The 23,603-nt window shown below is 36.6% G+C and overlaps 2 protein-coding genes across 6 annotated transcripts; one reads left to right on the top strand and one right to left on the bottom strand.

Moving 5' to 3' along the window:
* Window positions 1-588: 588 nt before the first annotated feature.
* On the bottom strand, window positions 589-2,780 carry LOC108099034. Its single transcript, XM_017202289.2, has 4 exons — window positions 2,182-2,780; window positions 1,970-2,117; window positions 1,649-1,799; window positions 589-593 (listed from the first exon to the last, which is right to left on the bottom strand). Exons 1-4 carry the CDS (start codon window positions 2,238-2,240, stop codon window positions 589-591), a joined length of 363 nt encoding a protein of 120 aa, XP_017057778.2. The 5' UTR covers window positions 2,241-2,780.
* A 2,094-nt stretch (window positions 2,781-4,874) lies between these two features.
* On the top strand, window positions 4,875-22,771 carry LOC108099167 (serine/threonine-protein kinase GA29083). 5 transcript variants are annotated; one of them, XM_017202522.2, is made up of 7 exons: window positions 4,875-5,056; window positions 5,188-5,350; window positions 19,915-20,584; window positions 20,640-21,669; window positions 21,732-21,877; window positions 21,950-22,099; window positions 22,161-22,771. In XM_017202522.2, exons 2-7 carry the CDS (start codon window positions 5,343-5,345, stop codon window positions 22,428-22,430), a joined length of 2,274 nt encoding a protein of 757 aa, XP_017058011.1. In that variant the 5' UTR covers window positions 4,875-5,056; window positions 5,188-5,342; the 3' UTR covers window positions 22,431-22,771. The 5 variants fall into 5 exon arrangements, with proteins under 5 accessions (XP_017058011.1, XP_017058010.1, XP_017058013.1 ...); XM_017202521.2 differs by having other exon boundaries at window positions 4,875-5,084; XM_017202524.1 differs by lacking the exon at window positions 5,188-5,350 and having other exon boundaries at window positions 19,939-20,584.
* Window positions 22,772-23,603: the final 832 nt, after the last annotated feature.

Below are 23,603 nucleotides of genomic sequence, written 5' to 3'. Positions count from 1 at the left end.
CAGACGAGAAAAACAATGATACGATTCAAAATAAAGTATTTAAAGCAATGGTATGCTATAATAATACTATTCACTCTATTACAAAGATGAAACCAATCGATTTCCTAAACAACATCCTAAGTGCAGAACAACAACAAAACATCGCGAAAAAAAATCAAACATAATAAGGAACTCTTAAATTTAAAAAATAATAATATTAATAGGGAAAATTTTGAAAATGATTATGTTAAAAATTATAAAATTGGTAAATCAAATCCTAAGTATAAGCTAGTACAAAACTATCATCAAGATGGAAACTACCTAATATCAAATGAAGACGCAAACGCAAAAATATACAAAGACCAAGTCAAAAGAAAATACACATTCCAAAATTAAAATAAGTTTATAAGAGTTATACATGTAATTACAATTTATAAATTTCTACAATTAAGATTGCAGAAACTTGTCGTGGGGGAGTCACATATCCAATTACTATTACTATAACTATATCTATTACTATTACTATTACTATTTCTATTACTATTTCTATCAATATTACTATTACTATAACTATTTGTATACCCCTAATTATAACCTACATGTATAAGCTTAGCCTAAGAATAAAGATAAAACATTACAATAAAAGCTCAAAGCTGGCAGTCGTGTACAGACCGCAGAAGCAACAGCTCGTTGAAACGATTTAAACGAGATTTCTTTATTAAAATAAGTCTTCGCGGTACCTAATTAGCAATTAGGATAGTAACATCAACCACGATCTAACTATATGCATTCAGGATAAGATCGTCACCTTCTGTAGAACTATCAATGAGATTTCCTGCTAACATTCGCGATATGCATGAAACGAAAGCATGAAATATGGAATAAAATCTGAATCATAAAATATAAACTGCATCATTATTGTTACATTCGATGATACATATTTGGATTGATTAATTGATTGAAAAAAAGTCGAAAATATGGAAATAAATATTTTTTCATTTAAAAACATAACTCTGTTAGCCCTGCTTATAATTAAACACAAAGTTAATATTGAAGTTTTCACTTCTGCTGGCACTCCCGGAGTGCTACCGGTGTTTTTTTTTATAACAATTACCTCAAAAAATAATATAGTATATGCATCAATGCATAAGTGCGCGCCAATTTTTCTAAACGGTGCGAGATATCGAAAAATTTTGTTTATTAAAAAGTGTTGATTTTCGGCCAATTATTAAAAATATGTCCTCAAATCTTGTCGCCCCGGAAACTAAAATCGTGCCCATGAGAATATATTGTTGCATGTTTACTTGTTTACTACCCAGCGGGAAAAAACCTGTGGAAAATATGCTATTTTCCAGTGGTTTCTTCATACAAGCGGAATGTGGAAAATCCCCTTTACCCCTTACAAATCTGCCGTCTCTCCTTTCAAAATACACGGGGGTGACACACAAAAGTAAGGGGTAAAGGGAAAAATCCAGTGGACCTAAAGCTGCTCAATGCAGGGCAAAATACACTGGACCTACAGCTGCTGAATGCAGGGCAAAATCCACTGGACCTACAGCTGCTAAATGCAGGACAAAATCCAGTGGATCTCTAACTGCTGAATGCAGGGCAAAATCCACTGGTTTTTGGCCTTCCCGCTTTACAGAATTTCCACAATAAAAAATAATACTTTTTAATTTGGTATATACATTTATTAATCTATTTACAGTCCAAGGGCCTTTATCATAAGTATTGTTGTATGTTATTATTTGCCTTAGTGAACGGTGAACACAGATCATCTTGATATTGGGGAAGACTGTAATTGTCGTTTTTGAGTGACTCTGAAAATAAAAACCATAATACATTAATATATTACATATTAACACAAATAATAAATATATAAAAAGTAATGGGAAAATTATAGAAATTTAGAAAAGTAAGTAATAAACATAGTAAAAAGCATGGGAACACAGGGCTGTTGAAACTTATTAAAAATTTAGCGAGTACTTACAAATGCTTTTGGATTGGCTTCGGCATCGGAGTCCAAATGGCCGAGTTCTTCAAATGACGAAATCGGAATGTCCGCTTGCGCACGTTCAGTTTTGCCGTTAATATTAACACAAGGGCCAGAATCTTTGAAGTCGAATCTATTACAAATTCTAAAAAAAACATTGTTTGATCTTGTAAAATTGAAAAATAAATTTAAATAAAAAACTTACTTACTTGACAACCGCCTCTGGTGGCTTATATATAGTTTTAGTAAAAATGCCTATGCTCACCATATCCGTTACGCTGAAATAAGGAAATACAAACAAAAATATTTATGTTATAACTTACCTTTATCTTGTTTTTTAAGATTAACACAACTTTTTTCACTTTTTACACTTTTTGCACGAAATTTTATACTGATGTGACCGTGTATCATAACAACATTCCGAAGAAAGACAATAATTAGTCACAACTTCGTTGTAACTTATGGTCATATTCAGAAACCCACCCCATTTAGCGGTCCGAAATTATTTATCCCTTCCCAACGCCTGCCAAAAGAAGTAGATTTTCAACTATCCCTACCCCTACGCCTGCTAAAAGAAGGAGGTTTTCCACTCAAATAAAAAACCTACTTCTCACTTTCCCGCTGGGTATTGTTACATTTTGTTGGTGAAATCATGGGACTCAACACATATGCAATCAAAAAAGTATCTTCACGATTGATGTGATACATTCTTTTGAAGGTCAATTAAGTTAAAGAGATTTCAATTGTGGAAAATTCCTCTTCTGATTAAATCATTTACAAACAATTTGTCAATTCGGGCGAATCAGGCATCAGTTTTTGATAGTGTTCTTTATGAGTCGGTGTATCACATTCGATACAAAAATTCACCTGACGATGAAGTTTAATAGTCTTTTCACAGACGCATAATGAGTTAATGCTTAGAAACAGATGCAGATGCATCTTATTACGGAACAGAATTAATTCAGATGAGTCGAGATCTAAGGAACTATTGGGTCTAGAATATTGGGATTACAAATGAAGATTCTAGTTATACGAACGCATCGAAAGTTTGTTATATTTTTGTGCTACGCCCACTGATAGTTGTTTTAATAAACTTGATTTTAAGCGGGTAATTAAAATAAACCGCCACCAGACGAGTGCAATAATCGGCACATCACATGCAAATACGGTCTCTCAGATCCGAATTTGTACTACAAATCGAATTTTTAATTGTTAATAACAAAGAAACGGTGCAACATTTTCACTCTCCGCCAACGGATTTACAAGTTTTAGAAAAAAACTACATCGTTTCCATATTTTACTTTATTTTTTAAGCTGTATTTACCGTGCACCGCACTTGTAAACAATTACCAATACAACGACAGTGAAATCAAAAATACAACGAAAATTGTATTTCAATAAAATCATTGTAAAGACTTGACCCATTGGGCACGTTTCGTCACATTTAAGGCAGGTTCTCACCTTGTAGGGCCGAAAAATTGACATTTAAAAAAAAAAAATTGTTTTGAGAAAACGGTTAAACATAAAAATCTGAAATTTGTAACTTCATTTGAAAACATATTTATTATGCGAAAAAAATTTCAAAATTGAAAAATCAAAAAAGGGGCGGGAGGGGCGTTCCTCAGTTGCAACATTTCGACAAAAAGGTGTCCCGCTTACGGAAGTGATTAAGCCAAAACGGGTAATCGGAGACACAAAAACCGAAAAGATTCTTAAAGTGTACAGTACTGTGCATAAAATGAACTAGGATCAGAAAAAAAAAAAAAATTGCAAAAGTTATTAGCTTTTGAAAAAAATTTAGATTTTCGCGCTTTTTTTCTCACTAATTATTTTCTCAATTAAACAGTTTTCAATATTTTTGGATAATCCTAGTTTATCAGTTAAAGGAAACAATTAGAAACATTAAAAAAAATTTGATGACGATTGGTTAACCCCAAACTCCTTCCATTACTTACGTAAAGTCCGAAAACGTGGTTCCGAGATAAACGCGTTTAAAGTTTTGGCTTCCAATGGCCGGTGCTCGACATGTGCTCCATGTAAGGGCCTGTAACTTTTGTAATATTTCAAATTTGGATCTGAAATTTTTTGAGAACATTTTCGGAACGATAAGCCAAAAAAAAAATTATTTTTTTTTTGCCACAAGGTGAGAACCTGCCTTAATGCAAAATAACTTGATTTCAAAAAATGTCCTTAAAAACCCTTTCTTAGGGCAGGTTCTCACCTTGTGGAGAAACAAATTTTTTGCTTATCGTGTTTCAAAAGTGTGCTTTTAAAGCCAAAACTTTAAACGCGTTTTTCTCAAAACCACGTTTTTTGAACTTACGGAAATGACTGCAGGTGTTGGAACAGACCAATCGTCATCAATTTTTTTTTAATTTTCCTCAATGTTTTTTCTAATAATGAACTACGATCAGCCAAAAAACAAACAAAAAAAAAAAACGAAAATTGTAATTTTTTTTATAAAAGCGAATAACTTTTACAATTTTTATATTTTTTCCATGATTGCAGTTCATTCAACACATATACTTATTAAGAATCTTTTTGGTTTTTGTAATTGAATTACGCATTTTGACGGAATCTCTTCCGTTAGCGGGACACCTCCTCGCCAAGATGCTTCCACTGATGGACGCAAAGTTTAGAAGGGTGAGAACCTGCCTTAAATGTATAGAAGGACTTTCGGTTTAGAGTTACATATTCAGTAAAAAAAAATATGAAAATAATAAACCACCATGACATATGACGCACTTAACATAATATATACAAATCTTTTCATAACTTCTAAGATGAAAATTGAGAATAATTCATTTTCTCTATTATATTTACATTTAATGTTTATGTTAAGTGTGAACAAACATGTCAATGGAGTCAAGCTATAAAGAATACCCTTACTGTATGTAATATATGCAAACATACTGTGGTTGGTCATACAAACGTCGGAAGTCTAACTTGCTGTAGTTAAGTTCGGGATAATTTCTATATTGGTTTAACTTTACAAAGTAAAATTGGGAGGGGAAAAGCTTTTACCGCTCATTGCAGGGGGTAGCCTGCGAATTGTGTGAACTCTGGCTATAGGAGTGCCGAAAGGTATTAACTTGATAAGTGCTGGAAGAAGGTAGATTTATAAAAGAAATGAGCAAGTGTTTTCCCAATTTTTTCATTTATCCACGGCTTATGATTGCTTTATTTTTGGGCACGAATAACAAATGGAAAATTAGGAGCAGGCTGCAGCTAGTAATGTAAAAAAAAACTACTTTGTAAAACGATTTACGAAAATCGAAAACAAAACAGGCAGTATGAGTGCTTAGAAACTGCTGTGCTGGCTTAACGAACTATCTTCATATATGTAAATGTACATAAATACATTGTTTTGATGACAAGGTGAGCCTTTAACTACTTAATCCATCCAAATGAAATACCTTAAATACAGGGTGGAAGAAGGGGGTGTTCCAGGGTTCGATTTGACCCCCAAAATTTTTTCCGGCGCCCGCCCCTGCTTAAATACCATCTTTAACTAAACTTATCATATTTATACCCTTGCAGGGCAAAGGGTATTATAATTTCAGTCAGAAGTTTGCAACGCAGTGAAGGAGGCTCCTCACACCCTATAAAGTATATATATTCTTGATCAGCATCACTATCTGGGGGAGATTTTAGTTTCCGGGGCGCCAAGATTTGAGGACATATTTTGGGTAATTGGCCCAAAATAAACACTTTTTACTAAATAAAATTTTTCGATTTCTCGCACCGTTTACGAGAAATCGAGCCCTAAATTACGGATTATAGTGAGGGCTGGTAGCAGGCGAAATTACTTATTGCACATATTATTCGTGGAACTTTCAAGATTTGCGGTACTTTCGGTCGAAGACGAACACTTAAATTTATTTGTTCAGTTTTTAGCTTAGTTTTTTTATAACAATTACCTCAAAAAATATTTATTTTTGAGTTAATTTCTTAAAAAATTTTTTTTCCCAGTGTAACGGCCGCACTATAAGCCGATATTTAAGGTTCGATATCTCGTAAACGGTGCGAGATATCAAAAAATTTTGTTTTCGTAAAAAGTATTTATTTTCGGCCAATTACTCAAAATATGTCTTCAAATCTTGGCGCCCCGGAAACTAAAATCGTGCCACTATCTGAATCGAAATCCGTCTGTACGTCTGTCTGTTTCTATGTAAACTAGTCTCTCAGTTTTGAAGCTATCGTGCTCAAACTTTCCGAAAAGTTGTGTAGTTATTGCACGCAGTATATAAGTCGGAACGAGACGGATCGGCCGACTATATCGGATAGCTCCCATACGAGAGAATGAAATAAAAAATTCTCACTCCGTTTTTTTTTGATCAGATCGACTGATGATTTCTATCGATGATTTCTTCCAGATGGCGTTTTCTAACTACTATTAAATTTTGGTTTAAATTTTATCAAAATCGGATAACTCTATCATATAGCTGCCATAGGAGAGGTCAAAAAATATTTATAGAATTAATGGAAATTAATTGATAACGTCATTGTTTTTCATCACACGACTATGATTTTTTCAGTATCAAGTTTTTTAACTAGCCTTGATTTATAAAAAAATTTTCATTAAAATCGGACAACTATATCATATAGCTGCCATAGGAAACATCGGAAAATCTATATAGAATTAACAGAAATAAAATGATAACATCGTTATATCTTTTTAGAAATAATGATTTTTGGAATATAGAGTTTTCTAACGACTTTTGAATAACAAATTAAATTTTATCAAAATCAGACGACTATATCATATAGCTGCCATATGAACAATAGTCAAAAATGCGGAAAATTAATAGAAAAGTCGTCGTAGCTTCGCTGTTGTTTAGCCTTTGTGTATTCTGTTCGAAATAATTGATGACTGGAAGGGTATATAAGCTTCGGCTTGCCGAAGCAACTTTTTTTCTTGTTTACTATTATATTTAGTAAATACATATACAAAATTGTATACGTACATATATGAAACTAAAATGACAAGTTTAGGTTTGCCGTTCTATTGTATGATAGCTTACAGTAAGGCCTATTCTATATACAGTGGCTCGCAGCTTATTTCAACCAGCACCTCAAAAAAACTTTAAAGCCATATATCTAGCAAACCATGAGAGCAAATATAAAAATTCAAATGGGGATTTGTAGTGTGAGCCTTTAAGTTAACATTTTTGTTAACATTTTTTTTTTTAGCATTTTTAAAATATTTAATAAAAAATTTTAAACAAAAATACTGCTCAAAATACTGCAGCAGCTTGTTTCAACCAGCTAGGAAAATATATTTTTTAACTGACTTAAATGAAAAAACAAGAAAAATTAATACTTGTTTTGGCCAACATTGTTGTCAATGAACATTTTAAGCCGACATCGATTCCACCAGCTTTTTTCTCCCCAATAGGACTATTTTTCCTCACTCTGTCACCATAGCGTTTTTTAGAGCAGATTTGTTAGAAAACTGGCTTTTTTTGATATTTTGGTACGGAATTGCCCAGAAATTTTTCATTATCTAAATACTACATTTAAGCATTGCTGCGGTAGTTTCACGGTATGGGCCTGTATGTCGGCAGCTGGCGTCGGAAGACTGCACTTTATAAAGTCTACGATTTACAAGGTTCACTATCTTGAAATTTGGAAAGCCAATTTTGTTCAAAATGCGGTAGAACTTGGAAATCGGGAGGATTTTCGATTCTACCAAGACAATGACCCAAACCACAAATCGGATATTGTTCAGTCTTGGCTGATTTGGAATTGCCTACATGTGATGGAACCCCCCGCCTAGGCACCAGACATAAACGTAATGAAAAATTTCTGGGCAATTCCCTACCAAAATATCAAAAAAAGCCAGTTTTCTAACAAATCTGCTCTAAAAAACGGTATGGTGACAGAGTGAGGAAAAATAGTCCTATTGGGGAGAAAAAGCTGGTGGAATCGATGTCAAAACGGCTTAAAATGTTCATTGACAACAATGGTGGCCAAAACAAGTATTAATTTTTCTTGTTTTTTCATTTAAGTCAGTTAAAAAATATTTTTTCCTAGCTGGTTGAAACAAGTTGCTGGAGTATTTTGAGCAGTATTTTTGTTTAAAATTTTTTATTAAATATTTAAAAAATGTTAAAAAAAAAATGGTAACAAAAATGTTAACTTAAAGGCTCACACTACAAATCCCCATTTGAATTTTTATATTTGCTCTCATGGTTTGCTAGATATATGGCTTTAAAGTTTTTTTGAGGTGCTGGTTGAAATAAGCTGCGAGCCACTGTACATAGTATGTCAAACATGCATGATCGCAATATTAAATATATCGGAGAATCAATGTTTTCTGAATTTTGCATTTTAGCGCAGTGAGTCCCGATCGCGGCAAGAGTTAAAATCGAAGTGTCGCGCTGTTCAACTTCAACGCCTATCCTTCCCCGAAATTATCTTAGTCTCCTCTCTTGCGCAATCGGGCCACACTCGATGGTTATGCCGTTATTCTAAACGTCTTGCAACACCATCTCGCTAATATTGCACTCTCGCTCTCCAGAGAGAACGAACACTTTGGATTCTAGGAATTTGTCACTTTCTGGAATTATGCAATCAACTTCTATGCCCGATAAATAAGTCAAGGTCTTATAGAATTCAAATAATTCCTAGAACTGCGACACGGGCTTCCTGACAGGCACACGTCCTCGTGTATGATATTTATACCCAATAAGCATTACTACTTAAATGCTGTGTTCATCACTTATTCATTAACACTAATTCCAACTTATACTTTCAAAGACAACTCGTCCTCCTGACTCCCGCCAAGTATCCACACAGGATCATGGTGCAGCCACACATATGCTCCCGCCAAGCATCCACACAGGATCATGGTGCAGCTTTTCATATGCTCCCGCCAAGCATCCTCAAAGGATCATGGTGCAGCTTCTCATATGCTCCCGCCAAGCATCCTCAAAGGATCATGGTGCAGCTTCTCATATGCTCCCGCCAAGCATCCACACAGGATCTTGGTGCAGCTTTACATTCGACATTACTTGCCTTTACATTTCGTCTTGTTCACTTCGGGTCTGACTCTCTTCATCATTTGTCTTGTCAAAATCTTCGTCAATTTCTGCCAGTACTTCTATATCTGGTAAGGACCGCAAGTGTTCATGTGCATATTTATATTGACGTTTACTTGTTAGAGACTTTAACTTATATCGGTCACCCTCTAAAACTTCGATTATTTCAAAGGGGCCTTTAAATTTCGGATCGAGTTTTGTCTGGTTTCTCTCTTCATTTCTTATCAAAACATAATCACCAACCTGGTGCATTACAATATTAGCCTTGTTCTTATCGAACCTTTTTTTGTCATACTGTGCGTTACGATCTATATTTTCCTTGGCTTGTACTCTAACTTTATCTCAGTCTACAATTTCCTCATCATCAGTGATGGGCAACAAACCAAATGGTGTACCCTCCCTGCCAATCATCATCTCCAAGGGACTTATTTTGATCACTCGATTTGCTGTACTATTCATGGCCAATTGGACTTCTAATAACGCGTCTTGCCATGATCGATGGCTCGTTTCGACTGCAGTAAGCATACTTTTAAGTGTCCCCATAACTCGCTCAACCTGCCCGTTGGCTCGACTGGCACCTGTGGCAATCAAATGGAGATCAATTTTTTGCGACGTGCAAAACTCCCGAAACCCTGAACTGGCGAAGGACCTACCTTGATCAGCAATTACACGAATAGGCAAACCAAACAACGACACAACAGTTTTCATAGCCCTTACACAACTTTCGGTATCATAAATATACGAACTTAGTAAAAGCATCTATAACAACAATAATGTACTCTTTTTGATCGTTCTTGCCACTTAGCTTTCCTGTAATGTCAATGTGCAAAGTATGCCAGGGTATAGCAACTTTTGGAATTGGATGAAGCTCTGCCTGTACTTTTCCTTTTGGGGCCTTACTTAGTTTGCAAGTAATGCAATTTTCCACAAAACGCCTCACATATTTCGACATATTGGCGAACCAATAATGCGCATATACTTTGTCTAGTGTCTTTTCCCAACCTAAGTGCATTACAGCTTCATGTACGTGGTTAATTACAGACCATCTGTAAGCTCTAGGTATTACGGGTAGGCAACGTGTTCTACCATTACGTTGAATTTTTCTATGAAGCATGCCCTTTCTCAATTCGTACGTTCTAAGTAAATCTTCACCGAACTCATCATTTTGTATTTTCTCAATTATTTCTGAAACTTCTGGATCGCGTTGCTGCTCAGCAAGTAACCAGTTGTCAGAGACCTCCGTCAAATTTACGCGCTTTTCGACTACCTTTTGCAATGGTGTATTTTTTTCGGCTGGAATTGGATTACGGCTTAAAAAATCTGCATGGGCCATTTTCTCCCTTTTTCTGTATTCAATCCGAAATTGGAAAGCTTGCAAGTATCCCCACCACCGATGTACCCTCGGTGTCAATGTTGCTTTCGAACGGGTTGCCCTCAATGAATCGCAGTCTGTAAAAATTACAAATTCTATTCCTTGTAAATAATGCCTAAAATGCTTTACGGCATTTACAACAGCAAGGGTTTCTAACTCGTACGAATGATATTTTGCCTCCACTGGCGTTGTACACTTACTAAAGTACTCGATTACTTGCGGCTTCTTATCTATCTTGTGCAATAAAATGGCCCCGTAGCCAATCATACTTGCATCTGTGTGCAGTTCTACAGGATGTTTGGGATCAAAAATAGTCAATACAGGAGTACTAGTTAGGATTGATATTACTTTCTGCCTTATTGTTTCGTGTTCGCTTTGCCAAGTCAGTTCCTTGCATTTTTGAGAAGTTAATAAAAACAATGGCTTCAACATTTCTGAGAATTTCGGCACGAATTGGCGAAAGTAGGAAGCTAATCCAATAAATTGCCTTAGCTGCGATACTGTTTGCAGAGGGTAGTTCTACAAGAGCTTTTATTTTGCGACTGTTTGGTCGAATTTCTCCCGCACTAACTTCATAGCCTAAATAGTCTATTTTTTGGGTCAGGAATGTACACTTGTTAATATTAAAGGAAAAACCTGCTTCCATTAAGATTTTTATAACTTGATCTAATCTTTCCATTGCCTGCTCCTTGGTTTCTGCGACTATCAAAACGTCGTCAATATAAACAATGACAAATGTATACGCTACTGATCCCAAAGCCTTAATTATTGCTCGTTGGAAAACCGATGGAGCGTTTTTTAGTCCAAACGGCATTGCGAGGAATTCATACTGTCCCTCGGGCGTTACAAATGCCGTACGTTCGATCGAGTCGGGGTGAATTGGAATTTGGTAAAAGCCACTCGCCATGTCTAAACAAGAAAAAAACTTTGCTCCCCGCATACGAGCTACTTGATCAGAAATAAGTGGTAATGGATACTTATCCGCCACGGTATTTGCATTTAGTTCCCTGTAGTCAACGCATAGGCGGTCTGTGCCGTTCTTTCTTTTTGACCAACATCATCGGACTAGCAAACGGGGAACTACTCGGGCGAATAACTTTGGCGGACAACAATTCGTCTATCATTCTTCTAACGTTGGCCTTTTCTTCTTCCCCTAGTCTATATGGGCGGCGCTGAACAGTTTTATGCGGATCACTAAGACGTATACTAAGTTGTCCTGTTGTTACTCGTGTGTGTGGAATGCCTTCAATAAACGATTTCGAATATTTTCCCAATATTTCAGTTAATCTTTCCTTTTCAACTTCACTCAAATCATTACTAAAATTGAAACGATTTCCCAAACTAGAATCATAAGACACCGCTTGCACAATTTTTTGATTTATGTACCTATTTCAAATTTATTTGCTTCAATAACGACTCTAAAGCCTTGACTTAAAATCTCTCGTCCAATTAAAATATCAAAATTAAGAAATTTATCCATTATTACATGCAGCTTTATTTCAAGAGAATGTTCGTTTATAATAACTTTGCAAAGTATCTGCGATGTACTCCATACAGGATCACTGCCAATTCCCCTCAAAACAACCGAGTCAGACAGACGCTTTCCTTACAATTTTGCCGCTACGCTTTCCTTTACAAGGGAACATTCAGCGCCTGAATCAAAACAAAATGGAATGGACTCACCAAAATGTTTTAGAACACCCTCAGGTTCTAAGGACACCAAGTTCACCCGTTTTCCAGCGTCTTCTTGAGGGCTATGACGACTCCTTTGGCAGTCCGAAGCGTAGTGACCAAGCTCCCCGCATTTAAAGCAAGTCCTGTTGTTTTGTGGACCAGGTTTTATTCCTGGAGCTGCACTGGTCCGGTGTCGTTCTTCACTTCGCCTTTTGAGACAATCGGCGATTTTATGTCCAATACGGCCGCAGTGATGCCACTTCACCTGTGATGGCATCTTCATCTTCTTCCTTTCAACTTCGTTTCCACCAGACTCGTTTTTCCGTACATACGAATGCGCCTTAAGCCTTAAGCCTTAAGCTGTTGCTGCAGATCGTTACGAGTTTTTACGGTACCCGTAAACATGGACTTCAGTAGGCGAGAATCCAAGTTGGAAAGATGTGTTAAAACGATGGATACCACGAGGTCCTCCAATTCAATGGTTTTGAATTTAGCCATGAGAGACGTCACAAGGCGGCTACCGTATTCCGGAATATTCTCTCCTGGATTCGGACGCCCATTAAAAATGTTCATCAAGGTTGCCGCCGGAGTTTCAATTCCGACGAACCGTTGCGCGAACAATTCCTGGAATTGTGGCCAGGTCATGCCGCTGAAACAAATTTGGGCCAACCACTGAGATGCACTTCCTAGCATAGCTTTGCTTAGAGCCATCACTAGTGCACTTCCCGTAAGCATATGCTCAGCGAAAATTAATTCGACCGTATTACACCACGCACTTGCATCGGCACCCGCACTATCAGGATCAAATTTTTGGCAACAATATGGAAGTAGTTTTCACTTCCGAAACCGGCCCACGAGTCGCGTTCATTTGTTTAACTAATTCCATTAACGCGCGATTTTGGGCCTCCAATGCAGCCATGATACTGATACTGTCTTGGGGCAGGACCGTTCCCACTTCTGATATCGGAGAATCAATGTTTTCTGAATTTTGCATTTTAGCGCAGTGAGTCCCGATCGCGGCAAGAGTTAAAATCGAAGTGTCGCGCTGTTCAACTTCAACGCCTATCCTTCCCCGAAATTATCTTAGTCTCTTCTCTTGCGCAATCGGGCCACACTCGATGGTTATGCCGTTATTCTAAACGTCTTGCAACACCATCTCGCTAATATTGCACTCTCGCTCTCCAGAGAGAACGAACACTTTGGATTCTAGGAATTTGTCACTTTCTGGAATTATGCAATCAACTTCTATGCCCGATAAATAAGTCAAGGTCTTATAGAATTCAAATAATTCCTAGAACTGCGACAAATACATATATGCATATGTACATATGCATGTTACCTGCTCTAAAGAATTTAAACTAAAAAAATTCATATAAAAACTTAAATACATATATATATACTAGCAAACCCCGGCGAACTCCGTTTCGCCACCTGATTGCAACTTACTCTTCTAGCAATCACTGTACTACGACCTATGTTCCAACAACGTGAAACGGCGTGGTTGTCGTTGTTCTAATTTTCTGACTTCATTGCGTTCAGCTCGTGTATCTTCTGGCTCTTCTCTGACTTCATTGCGTTCAGTTCGTGTAGCTTCTGGCTCTTCTTGATGCAATTGCGCTATTCTTTCGGATCTTCTATTTCGCATGTATCGATATCTACTTCTATCATGGCTCAAATCTCCCCCTTTGCGTTTTCTTGGCATTGCTCACTGGACAAAACACTCATAAATAGAATGATTAATGATGAATAATTTTTCCCGCAGTTTAAATTGATTTAAAATGCTATGGTAGCGTGTTTTTGTCAGTGTGATGAGGTAGTAACTCACTTTATGTGCGATTTTTAGTATGTCGAACAGGATTTAAGAGGATGAAAAATAGATGTTGGTTGATTCTCAGACCTATGCAATACGCTCACAAAATTTCATTAGAATCGGTATAGCCGTTTCGGAGGAGTATGGTAACAAAAACTGTGACACGAGTTTTTTTATATTTTAGTTATATATACATATATGTATGTATTTTGGAGCAGCAACTATTCGTTTTTATGTTTTCGAAATATGAGGGGTGTACATATGTATGTATGGATGCGAGATAATTTGTATGTTTGACGGGTCTAGCCGAAAATGCGGCTTCTTTATATAGTCGTTCTCACGAGTATAGATAACAAAGATAAACAAACATATGAGCGGCTTGAAGAGCGGATGATAAATCTGTATACCTATGCGTATCAGATTATGTTCTGGCGGTCTGTTCTAAACAGTAACTAAAATATATATATGTCTGTGATTCTATATATTAATATATCATCAATTGTAGTTCCGGGTTTTTTCCTCAACTGCGAGCACCAAGATCATTGGCGAATGTGTAACTGTAGATCAGTAAGGTAATAAAATATATGGTATAAAATATAATATATCATCGTGTTCCTGGTCATCCTGATATATTGTCCATTTGGTGCTTGAATTTCAGCAATACATATATCTTCAACTGATGTTACTGTGGATGAAGATGATTGGGATCTGGCAGTCATTTCCTTGTTAGGTGTTTCGATATTAATAGTATCACAATGATTATGATATGGTGTCACACCCTTTGTTCGAACATTTGGTAGTTTATATTAAAAACGCATCTTGCAACTATCTTTTTGGCAGCATAACAATATTTGACTCGTGTGCAACAGCGTCAGTTAAATCAGCAAAAAATGAGCTTGGAGAGTATACAAAGTTACTTCACTTTTCTTAGACATAAATTAATTATCTGTTTGTCCATGGTTTCCAGTCGGTTTAATGACAGTCCGTGCAATTCGTCTTGTAAATAAGACATGGCTTATTGATATTCTTCGCCCGTGGTGGCAGTTATAATCTTCTCCAGTTGTTATAATCCAAAATGCATCAATACTGGTAACGCGTGATAAAGTAACATAAACTAACGCTTGATAGTCTGCTAGCCAGTGTTTGTTGAATTGAAAAAATCGAGCCATACCATGCTGACTTCTCCACTATCATTTAAGTCAAGGTGTAACAACTTGCCCACAGTGCCGTTTGCCAAGCCATCTTCCTCATCAATATCCACTGTGATCATATATAATACGCAAACATATGGTTTTTTAGGCAAGAGTGCAACGGAAACTTATCAAATGCTTGAAGAGGCTTTTAAGGAGGAATGCGTTTTGAAATTTCTTTGTGGAAGGTGGCACAACGCCACACAAAACTTTGTCGCATACCGCTGTTCATTCCATCGCACCGGGACACAATAAAAAAAACTGCCTGCACAAAGACACGTTGATCATTTTTCATTGTCTAAATTTAATTTCTTCATTTACAGAATTCTGCATTTGGTATTTCGATTGTTTTTATCAATATTTAAAGAAAACTCGAATTCTTTCCGATGATTTAAAATTACAATCTCATTTTCGTTGTATATGGTAATAAATTTTAATTCAGCCAGTAACATATGCTGAACATAACGAAATAAATGTTCGCTTTGAGAATTCTCACTTACGATCATAAATGTATTATTATTTAAGGGGAGGTTCTTTTCTTTTTTTCGAAAACTAAGCAAACTTTGAGAATTAATTGCGGAAAAATGAAAAGACATACGAACTTATGCTTTTGAACTTTTGATTCGTTGTTTATTAACGATTAAAAAAAAAAATTCAATATTCAGGAAATTCAAAATGGCGGCTTCAAAATGGCGGATCTCGTAGACCTCTATTTTTCTGCTTTGTCGAGTGTCGGGCCGCTGGTAGTAAACCGAAATTAAAAATGTAAATTATTTATTAAAATTGATGGAATTTCCTATGCCTTATACCTAACTAGAATCAATTTTGGTAAAATTAAACCAATTTTATGGACATTTAAAAAAAATGGACTTTTTTTTTTACTTCGATCTCGTTTAAAAATTATAAATAAACAATTTTTTATGCCAATTTTAGGTATAAGGCATACAAAAAAGTATATACTTTCAAAAATTTTTTGAACGAAGGAAATCGGATCAATAGAACGACCCCTGTGCGCGACAAGAGGTTTGAAAACATGGTTCCGAGAAAAACGCGTTTAAAGTTTTTAGAGCGTACCACAGCGCATGTGACATGGGTATGTTTGACACGCTCTAGCTCAAGAAATACGCGTCGTATCGAAATATCCTTTGGCACGTATATTCTAAACATATGTAACTTTAATTATTTAAAAAAAAAAAAAAAATCGATTTTTTCAAAAAAAAAAGAAAAGAACCTCCCCTTAAATCAGTTTGAGTCAGTATGCAGAGCAATCAAGCGAATTGATCGAACTATTCCTTTTTGTGTACGAAACTCGATCGAAGAATTTTGTAGCGAAGCGCTGTGTTGAGTTATGACCGGTTTGAGCAAGGTTGATCAAACCGTATCGATCTTATTCATTGTGGGTCTCTGATATGTTTAAGGAATTGGTTTCTTATATCTTTTTTCTCTCAGGGAATGAAAATGCCCAAAACGTTACATGGCCTTAAAATTTGACCCTATATTCTTCATATCGCATCGACGCCTAAGAAGCTTAACTTTAAAAATCTTTTTACTATAAAATGAAGAGTCTAATCGCAGTCTACATTTATATTTTAAATGATGTGCATCAAGTTAGCAGAACGACTTTTGATATATATTTTTTTCTTTCTCATAATTTGCCGTTAATTATCCGTAAATTATTCGTGAAAGAATCAAATTTGCGGCTCAATTTTTAGATTTTTTATTAAAAAAAACTTTGATGTTCTGCTAATTTGATATCAAGTTAGCAGAACAACACACTAAAACTAAACTTTTTCAACTTTTTTTTTACAATTACAAAAGAAATTAATAAATACATTTGTAAATAGCCACTCATAAGTAAAAGTAATCCTGAATTTACCAATTTCGTGGTTGTTGTTAACGGTTACAAAATTGATTTTACCCTAGCCTCCTCCCAATGTCACCGCATAAATTGGAATAAAAGAATATTCTAGTACAAAGTATACTTAGAATAAAGCAGCACAACTGCCAAAATGAAAGTTACTGCATATGCATAAGCACACGTGAGAGAATGAGAATGAGCGCAAAGGAGAACTAGGGAAGATAAAATCAGTAACTTTTGTTTTTGTCGCTTTCGCTGTCGCTGCTGATTAGGCTGTTGCTTAATTTCGGCAATAGGTGTGGAAAAAATGTTCGCATTTGCGTTTGCGCAATTTTGCGCAAAAGTTTTAAATTGGGTATTGTAGTACAGATATATACTAATATTACCTATATGGTCTCTGGTTGGAAGCTGATGGAAGGCTAAAAATACTCGATTCAAAAAAATTTATTTAAAAAAAAACAAACAATTTTTTGCTAATTAAATGAGAATCCCATCACTACAACAATACATATTGATAAACATTTTTATTGGTGATATAGTTTACAGTAATAATGAACTGTTAAAAAAAAAATTTATCGAAAAAATGTTCGTAAATAAAAAAGAAATTATATTATATTGGGTCTACAACTTTGCTTCCGCCGTTTTTTTTTTTGTAAATTCAAGGCTCTATTGTAAAAAAACGGTTTCAGAAATGTTATTCAAAATATTAGCCGTCGCTAGCTACTACTTTTGACCATCTTTCTGGCAGCATGCGTATTCCGTGACGAAAGAACTCCTCATCTTTCGAGTCGATCCAAGTATTAATCAAATTTTTGACTTCTTCATAAGAACTGAAGTGCTCTTTAGCTAGACCGTGTGCCATCGATCGGAACAGGTGGGGTAAGATTTCCCATTTCATCGTCTTGTCATGCTGGAGAATGACTTTATCTTGTCTTTCCTCGTACTGTGGTCGTTTTTTTTAAGTGCTCGGCTCAAACGCATTAATTACGTTCGGTATCGATCTCCTGTGATGGTTTCACTTGGCTTTAGCAGCTCATAATATATCACCCCCAGCTGGTCCCACCAAATGCAGAGCATAACCTTGGCGCCGTGAATGTTCGGTTTTGCCGTCGACGTGGAGGCATGTCCAGGCTTTCCCCATGACTTTCTTCGCTTAGGATTATCGTAATGGACCCATTTTTCGTCGCCAGTTACGATGCGATGTAGAAATCCCTTCCGGTTTTGCCTTTGGAGCAGCTGTTCACATGCAAAAAAGCGCCGTTCGACATCTCTTGGTTTTAAGTCGTAAGGAACCCAGTTTCCTTGTTTCTGAATCATCCCCATGGCTTTGAGGCGTTTTGACACGGCTTGCTGTGTCACTTGCAATGATTTGGCCAACTCCTCTTGGGTTTGAAACGCATCTTGGTAATGCTTCCAATTCAGCATCTTCGAAAATCTTCTCCCTTCCACCACCATGCCGGTCTTTGACTTCATAATCACCATTCTTAAAAAGTTGAAACCATTCGCGGCATGTTCTTTGACTCAGAACATCCTCACCGTACGTATCCGAAAGCATTCGATGAGCTTCAGCAGCCCTTTTCTTGGAATTAAAAAAGAAAAGCAAAATTTCCCGCAAATGTCGAGAATTCGGCTCAAAAAGTGAGATTTTCAGTTGAGAATAAATTTGGGATGCAAACAGATATCTACAAATATTTAGTTGGCTTTTGTTGGACAGATGTATGTGTAAGATCGATATAAAAGTATTTAATCGATTTATATCGACCAGTGCTTGACCCTAGAGACATCTATTGGAAAACGGCGGAAGCAAAGTTGTAGACCCAATATTTTTATAGGATTTTCGCCACTTGTCACTTTTAAGGTTTAAAATTTTTATGTAAACGGAATCAAAACAAGCTAATACTTTGGGGAACCATAGTTCAAATATTCAAGAATTGATTAGAAATAGACATTTTTAAATCCAGGACTATTGAAAAATTGGATTTTTGGCTGCATCCGGACCACTGTGCATTCGCTTGATTGTTCTTCTTTTTTGGTGTCGGTATGATGATCGAAATTTATTGTACAGAAAAAGCCGATCAAGTTCAATGATGCAAGAAATTATTCAAAACAAATTACTTCATGTATTTCTTCATTATTAACGCTTAAAATTAAAATTGAATTGTTGCGTAATGAACACAAACTTCATTGAGATCAGCAAATACTTAAAATTAAAAAAATTTTTTTTCTGGATTAAATCTAAATTGCTTAAACTTTTATAAAATGAATTTAAAAACAATAACTAAAAACAATAGCTTGGATTTAATCGAACCACCCGGTATAAACAATCGGTATAATTGTGATCGAACTGAATCCAAGCAGCATTCTCAAACATTCATTACTGCTCACACAAAGCGTTCGATCAGACAAGCTCATTTTGAAGCAAGCAAGAGTGATTGGAACTGAATGTTAGCTTTGAGCACGATCGCTTCAACATTTCTGTTGAAGCAATATTTTGAATCACAAAATATTCGAGTCAATGATCGGGTATGATTGAAAAAATTGTGATCGCTTCCTTTCTTGTTTTTTATCTGACAGTCATGATATTTTGAATTTCGACTTTTTAAAGACAATTGAATTTCGAATTTTGCTGGATTTAAAAATTTTAACAAATTATAAGAAAAAAAGTACATTGCAGTTGAGTTCAAACTTTTGTGGCTTAACAAGAGTGTCTTAAAATTGTTTAACCGTTTTTATATACACCTAGATATGTATACCTATGTTATTTTTAGAGTAGCATATGACTACTCATTAACAAAGAAGGCAATGAAAAAGGTCTTAATAAAACAAATATAGGTCAAATTTTTAATACATGTGCTGGTCTTGTTAACACTAGGTTAAAATAGAAGTCACTCGCTCAAGTATGTGTAGATTAAACGTTTAATTGTATGTTAGCTTTAGTCAATCTACTTACAAAATGTTAGTATTTTAATGGAGAAAAGTAAATAATAGTTTCTAGTATTCAACACTTCCTTTTTTGTAGAATGGAAGTGCGAGCAGCAAAGATGAGCAGTTTGCATTGCACTACGGCCATGCTCTCCTCCCTTCAAGCATCTGCTTCATCGGCAGTCTCTCCCAAAGCCACTCCAAAGAAGACAGTATCCAAGAATGCCGTTGCTGAATCCATTCTCTTAGAGCCCCAGAATCAACAACCAAATTTGCAAGAGGACTTTAATAGCAAAAATGGAACATGGGCAAGCCCTGCCGGTTCCATATTGGAGCTGAAAAAGGAAGAAGACTTACACCAGCTCAACAATTTTCAGGGTAGCGGAATTGTGGAAAATTCTAATGGCTCGATAAGTGGTTCCTCATCAACTGCCTCGGCTACACCCGGATCGAGTACCATCGTAAGTGGCACTGAAATCGGCTCTGTTAGAGACACTTCGTGCTTAGCTGCCGCCGCCCACGTTAAGAAGCGCATATCGAGCAGCCGTACACCGACACGCAAGGCCCATCGGATTAAATTCTATCGGAACGGGGATCGCTTCTACCCTGGAATAACTATTCCTGTCTCCTACGAACGATATCGATCCTTTGAGAGTCTTTACGTAGATCTTACCCGGTTGCTGGAGGAGAATGTTAAGATACCAGGCGCTGTTCGCAACATTTTTAGCATGTGTGGAAAAAAGGTTGGTACCTCTCCTATCAGCTCAGGTTTTCAATCTTAAAATTTTGCATCTGCAGATTACCTCCTTTGAAGAGTTGGAAGACGGACAGAGTTATGTTTGCTCCTGCAATAACGAGAATTTTAAGAAGGTGGAATACAACACTACTTCCCAACCTTTGGCCAATTTGACGATGAGCAACAATAATCGCTCAAACAATCTGCGGCTGACAAAGCTTCATCGGCCTGCCTCTCCACTGAAAAATGGACAATTTACAGGCAGTAATGGGCCAGTGTTGCCTTGCGGTGTAGGAGCGGCAATCGGCAGTCCCTTGAACGTATATAGATTCAGCGAGCGTGACACTGTGGTTTATCCGCGTATCGTAACGCTGATACGAAATGGAACTAAGCCACGCCGAATTGCGCGGTTGTTGCTGAACAAACGTAACAGTCCAAGTTTTGATCACGTCCTGACTGCCATTACGCAAGTGGTTCGCTTAGATACGGGATATGTGAGAAAAGTATTTACTCTTTCAGGGATATCAGTACTCCAACTCGCAGATTTTTTTGGACCGGATGATGTTTTTTTTGCTTACGGAACAGAGCGTGTTAACACGGTGGAGGATTTTAAACTTGAGGCGGAAGAGCAGCGTGCTATCAATATTATTCGCAAAACATTGCGTACGGATGGAACTGCCTGTAAAGGGCCCAAGCCCAAGATGCCTGTTAAAAGTAAAAAGGTTTATCCTCTCCTAGTAGATTCGAATTCGTACAAAGCGGCTCCTGCGTTAGAAGTTGATGAGCATGCGGCATTGCTTAAGAGCACTGGCGTAGAAATCAATAATTTTCCAACAGATATTCGCGATCATTACATATTGGAACACATTATCGGGGATGGAAACTTTGCTGTTGTACTAAAGATCAAGGACCGCCACAGGGGTAATGCTTATGCCCTAAAAATAATTGATAAAAAGAAGTGCAAGGGTAAGGAGCACTATATTGATGCTGAAGTTCGAGTCATGAAAAAGCTCGATCATCCGCATATAATATCACTTATAATGGATATAGACCAGAATACAAATATGTATCTGGTACTGGAATATGTAAGTGGTAGGTTCAACTCGAGCATTTCTGTACAGCATCTTCCAGATTAATAAGATAAATCTTTATAGGTGGCGATCTTTTCGATGCAATAACCCAGGTGACGAGGTTTTCAGAAAGCCAGTCCCGCACTATGATTCGGCATTTGGGCTCTGCCATGTCGTACTTACATTCCATGGGCATTGTGCACCGAGATATTAAGCCAGAAAATCTCCTTGTAAGATGCTTGCTATTATGAATAATTTATTTAAATTCTAAATTTAAAAGCACTTTTCAATTTAAATTGCAGGTTGAACTGAATGAGCATGGAAACGTTATCGAACTTAAGTTAGCTGATTTTGGATTAGCATGCGAAGTAACAGAACCTTTGTACGCTGTCTGCGGGACTCCCACTTATGTAGCACCTGAAATACTATTAGAAGTGGGATATGGGTTAAAGGTGATTGAAAACAATTTGTTTCTCGGCGATCGCTAAATAGCTCTATTTGTAATTTTCATAGATCGATGTTTGGGCGGCTGGGATCATATTGTATATATTGCTCTGTGGGTTTCCCCCATTTGTGGCGCCTGACAATCAGCAGGAACCCCTCTTTGATGCGATAATATCGGGTATTTACGAGTTTCCCGATCCCTACTGGTCGGATATAGGCGACGGCGTACGTGACCTCATTGCTAACATGCTGCAGTCGGATCCGGAAGTTCGCTTCACTAGCGAAGATATCCTTGACCATTATTGGACGATGGGAAATGAGAATGACTATAGCAGATGAATCGTGGCCGTTCATTTTCTTTCATACTAAACATTTGAGACGCGAGTCCTTTTAGTTATTTGTGTCAAAGAATTTTATTATATAAGCCCATATTTATTTATACATAAAGCTAGAAACGATAGTCGTGAAGCAATGACCACAAATTGAATACGACAACCGAAGAAATCATACGAAATCGAGCATTTCTAAAATTCCAATGTTCCAAGCTGTTGAGAGTTTCTTTGTGTGCATTTAATTTTAAACATATACATGCAATCAAACTTGTATTTTAGCATGTTACTTTGACCTTTTTAAGTTGATGTTATCATTAATAATCAAATAAAGGGTAAATTGTATACAAAGTTTATGCTTCAATTTCATCCGTTCCGCACGCGTATTGGTGGGCGTTAGGGTGTCCCATCCTCTAAGGGCTGATTTTTTTTTTTTTCAATTTTGAAAACGCATATTTCTTCTAATTGATCTTAAGAACCTAAATATTAAATATGTATTATCGAAATCGGATAACGGTAACCCGTGCCGACTTGATGCCAAACATTTAAGAAAAATATTGTATGAGAATCCTATAGGAAAATATTATTTTTTTATACCCTTGCAGAGCAAAAGGGTATTATAATTTCAGTCAGAAGTTTGCAACGCAGTGAAGGAGATACCTTAGACCCCATAAAGTATGTAGAGTATATATATTCTTGATCAGCATCACCATCTGAATCGAAATACAGGGTGGGCCATTTAAATTTGACCCATTTGGCAACCCTGTAACTTTTGACAGCGTCGACAGATCGTCAAATGTCATACCACGTTGGAAAGTATATATATTCTTGATCAGCATCACCATCTGAATCGAAATACAGGGTGGGCCATTTAAATTTGACCCATTTGGCAACCCTGTAACTTTTGACAGCGTCGATAGATCGTCAAATGTCATACCACGTTGGAAGCGTCAGTCGAAGACAATTGATACCATGGAACAATACACTCCAAAGGAACTCGCTCAAATTGTTCAGCTCTACATTGAAAATAAATTCTCAATTGTGTTAACCCAACGTGCGTTTCGTAAAATGAATAAAGTTAATAGTGCTCCAGTTAAAAACACAATTAAGTCTTTTATGCCACCGAAAATCCTCAATTAATCGAAGAACAGCCACTTTACGACCAAAAAGTTACAGTTTGATG

This window comes from Drosophila ficusphila, unplaced genomic scaffold (assembly GCF_018152265.1).
Source record: "Drosophila ficusphila isolate 14025-0441.05 unplaced genomic scaffold, ASM1815226v1 contig_580, whole genome shotgun sequence".
In the NCBI taxonomy this organism is placed as follows: domain Eukaryota; kingdom Metazoa; phylum Arthropoda; class Insecta; order Diptera; family Drosophilidae; genus Drosophila; species Drosophila ficusphila.
This window is presented reverse-complemented; position numbering and strand designations above follow the sequence as displayed.

What these genes read in the sequence shown, in the direction of transcription:
- LOC108099034 (XM_017202289.2), bottom strand. Translation starts at nt 2,240, where the DNA reads ATGGTGAGCATAGGCATTTTTACTAAAACTATATATAAGCCACCAGAG. An exon ending in CCACCAGAGGCGGTTGTCAA is followed by an intron (nt 2,118 to 2,181) that starts GTAAGTAAGTTT and finishes TGTTTTTTTTAG; the next exon opens with AATTTGTAATAGATTCGACT. An exon ending in AAGCCAATCCAAAAGCATTT is followed by an intron (nt 1,800 to 1,969) that starts GTAAGTACTCGC and finishes TTTTATTTTCAG; the next exon opens with AGTCACTCAAAAACGACAAT.
- LOC108099167 (XM_017202522.2), top strand. An exon ending in TTAGCATGTGTGGAAAAAAG is followed by an intron (nt 20,585 to 20,639) that starts GTTGGTACCTCT and finishes TTGCATCTGCAG; the next exon opens with ATTACCTCCTTTGAAGAGTT. An exon ending in GGTACTGGAATATGTAAGTG is followed by an intron (nt 21,670 to 21,731) that starts GTAGGTTCAACT and finishes AAATCTTTATAG; the next exon opens with GTGGCGATCTTTTCGATGCA.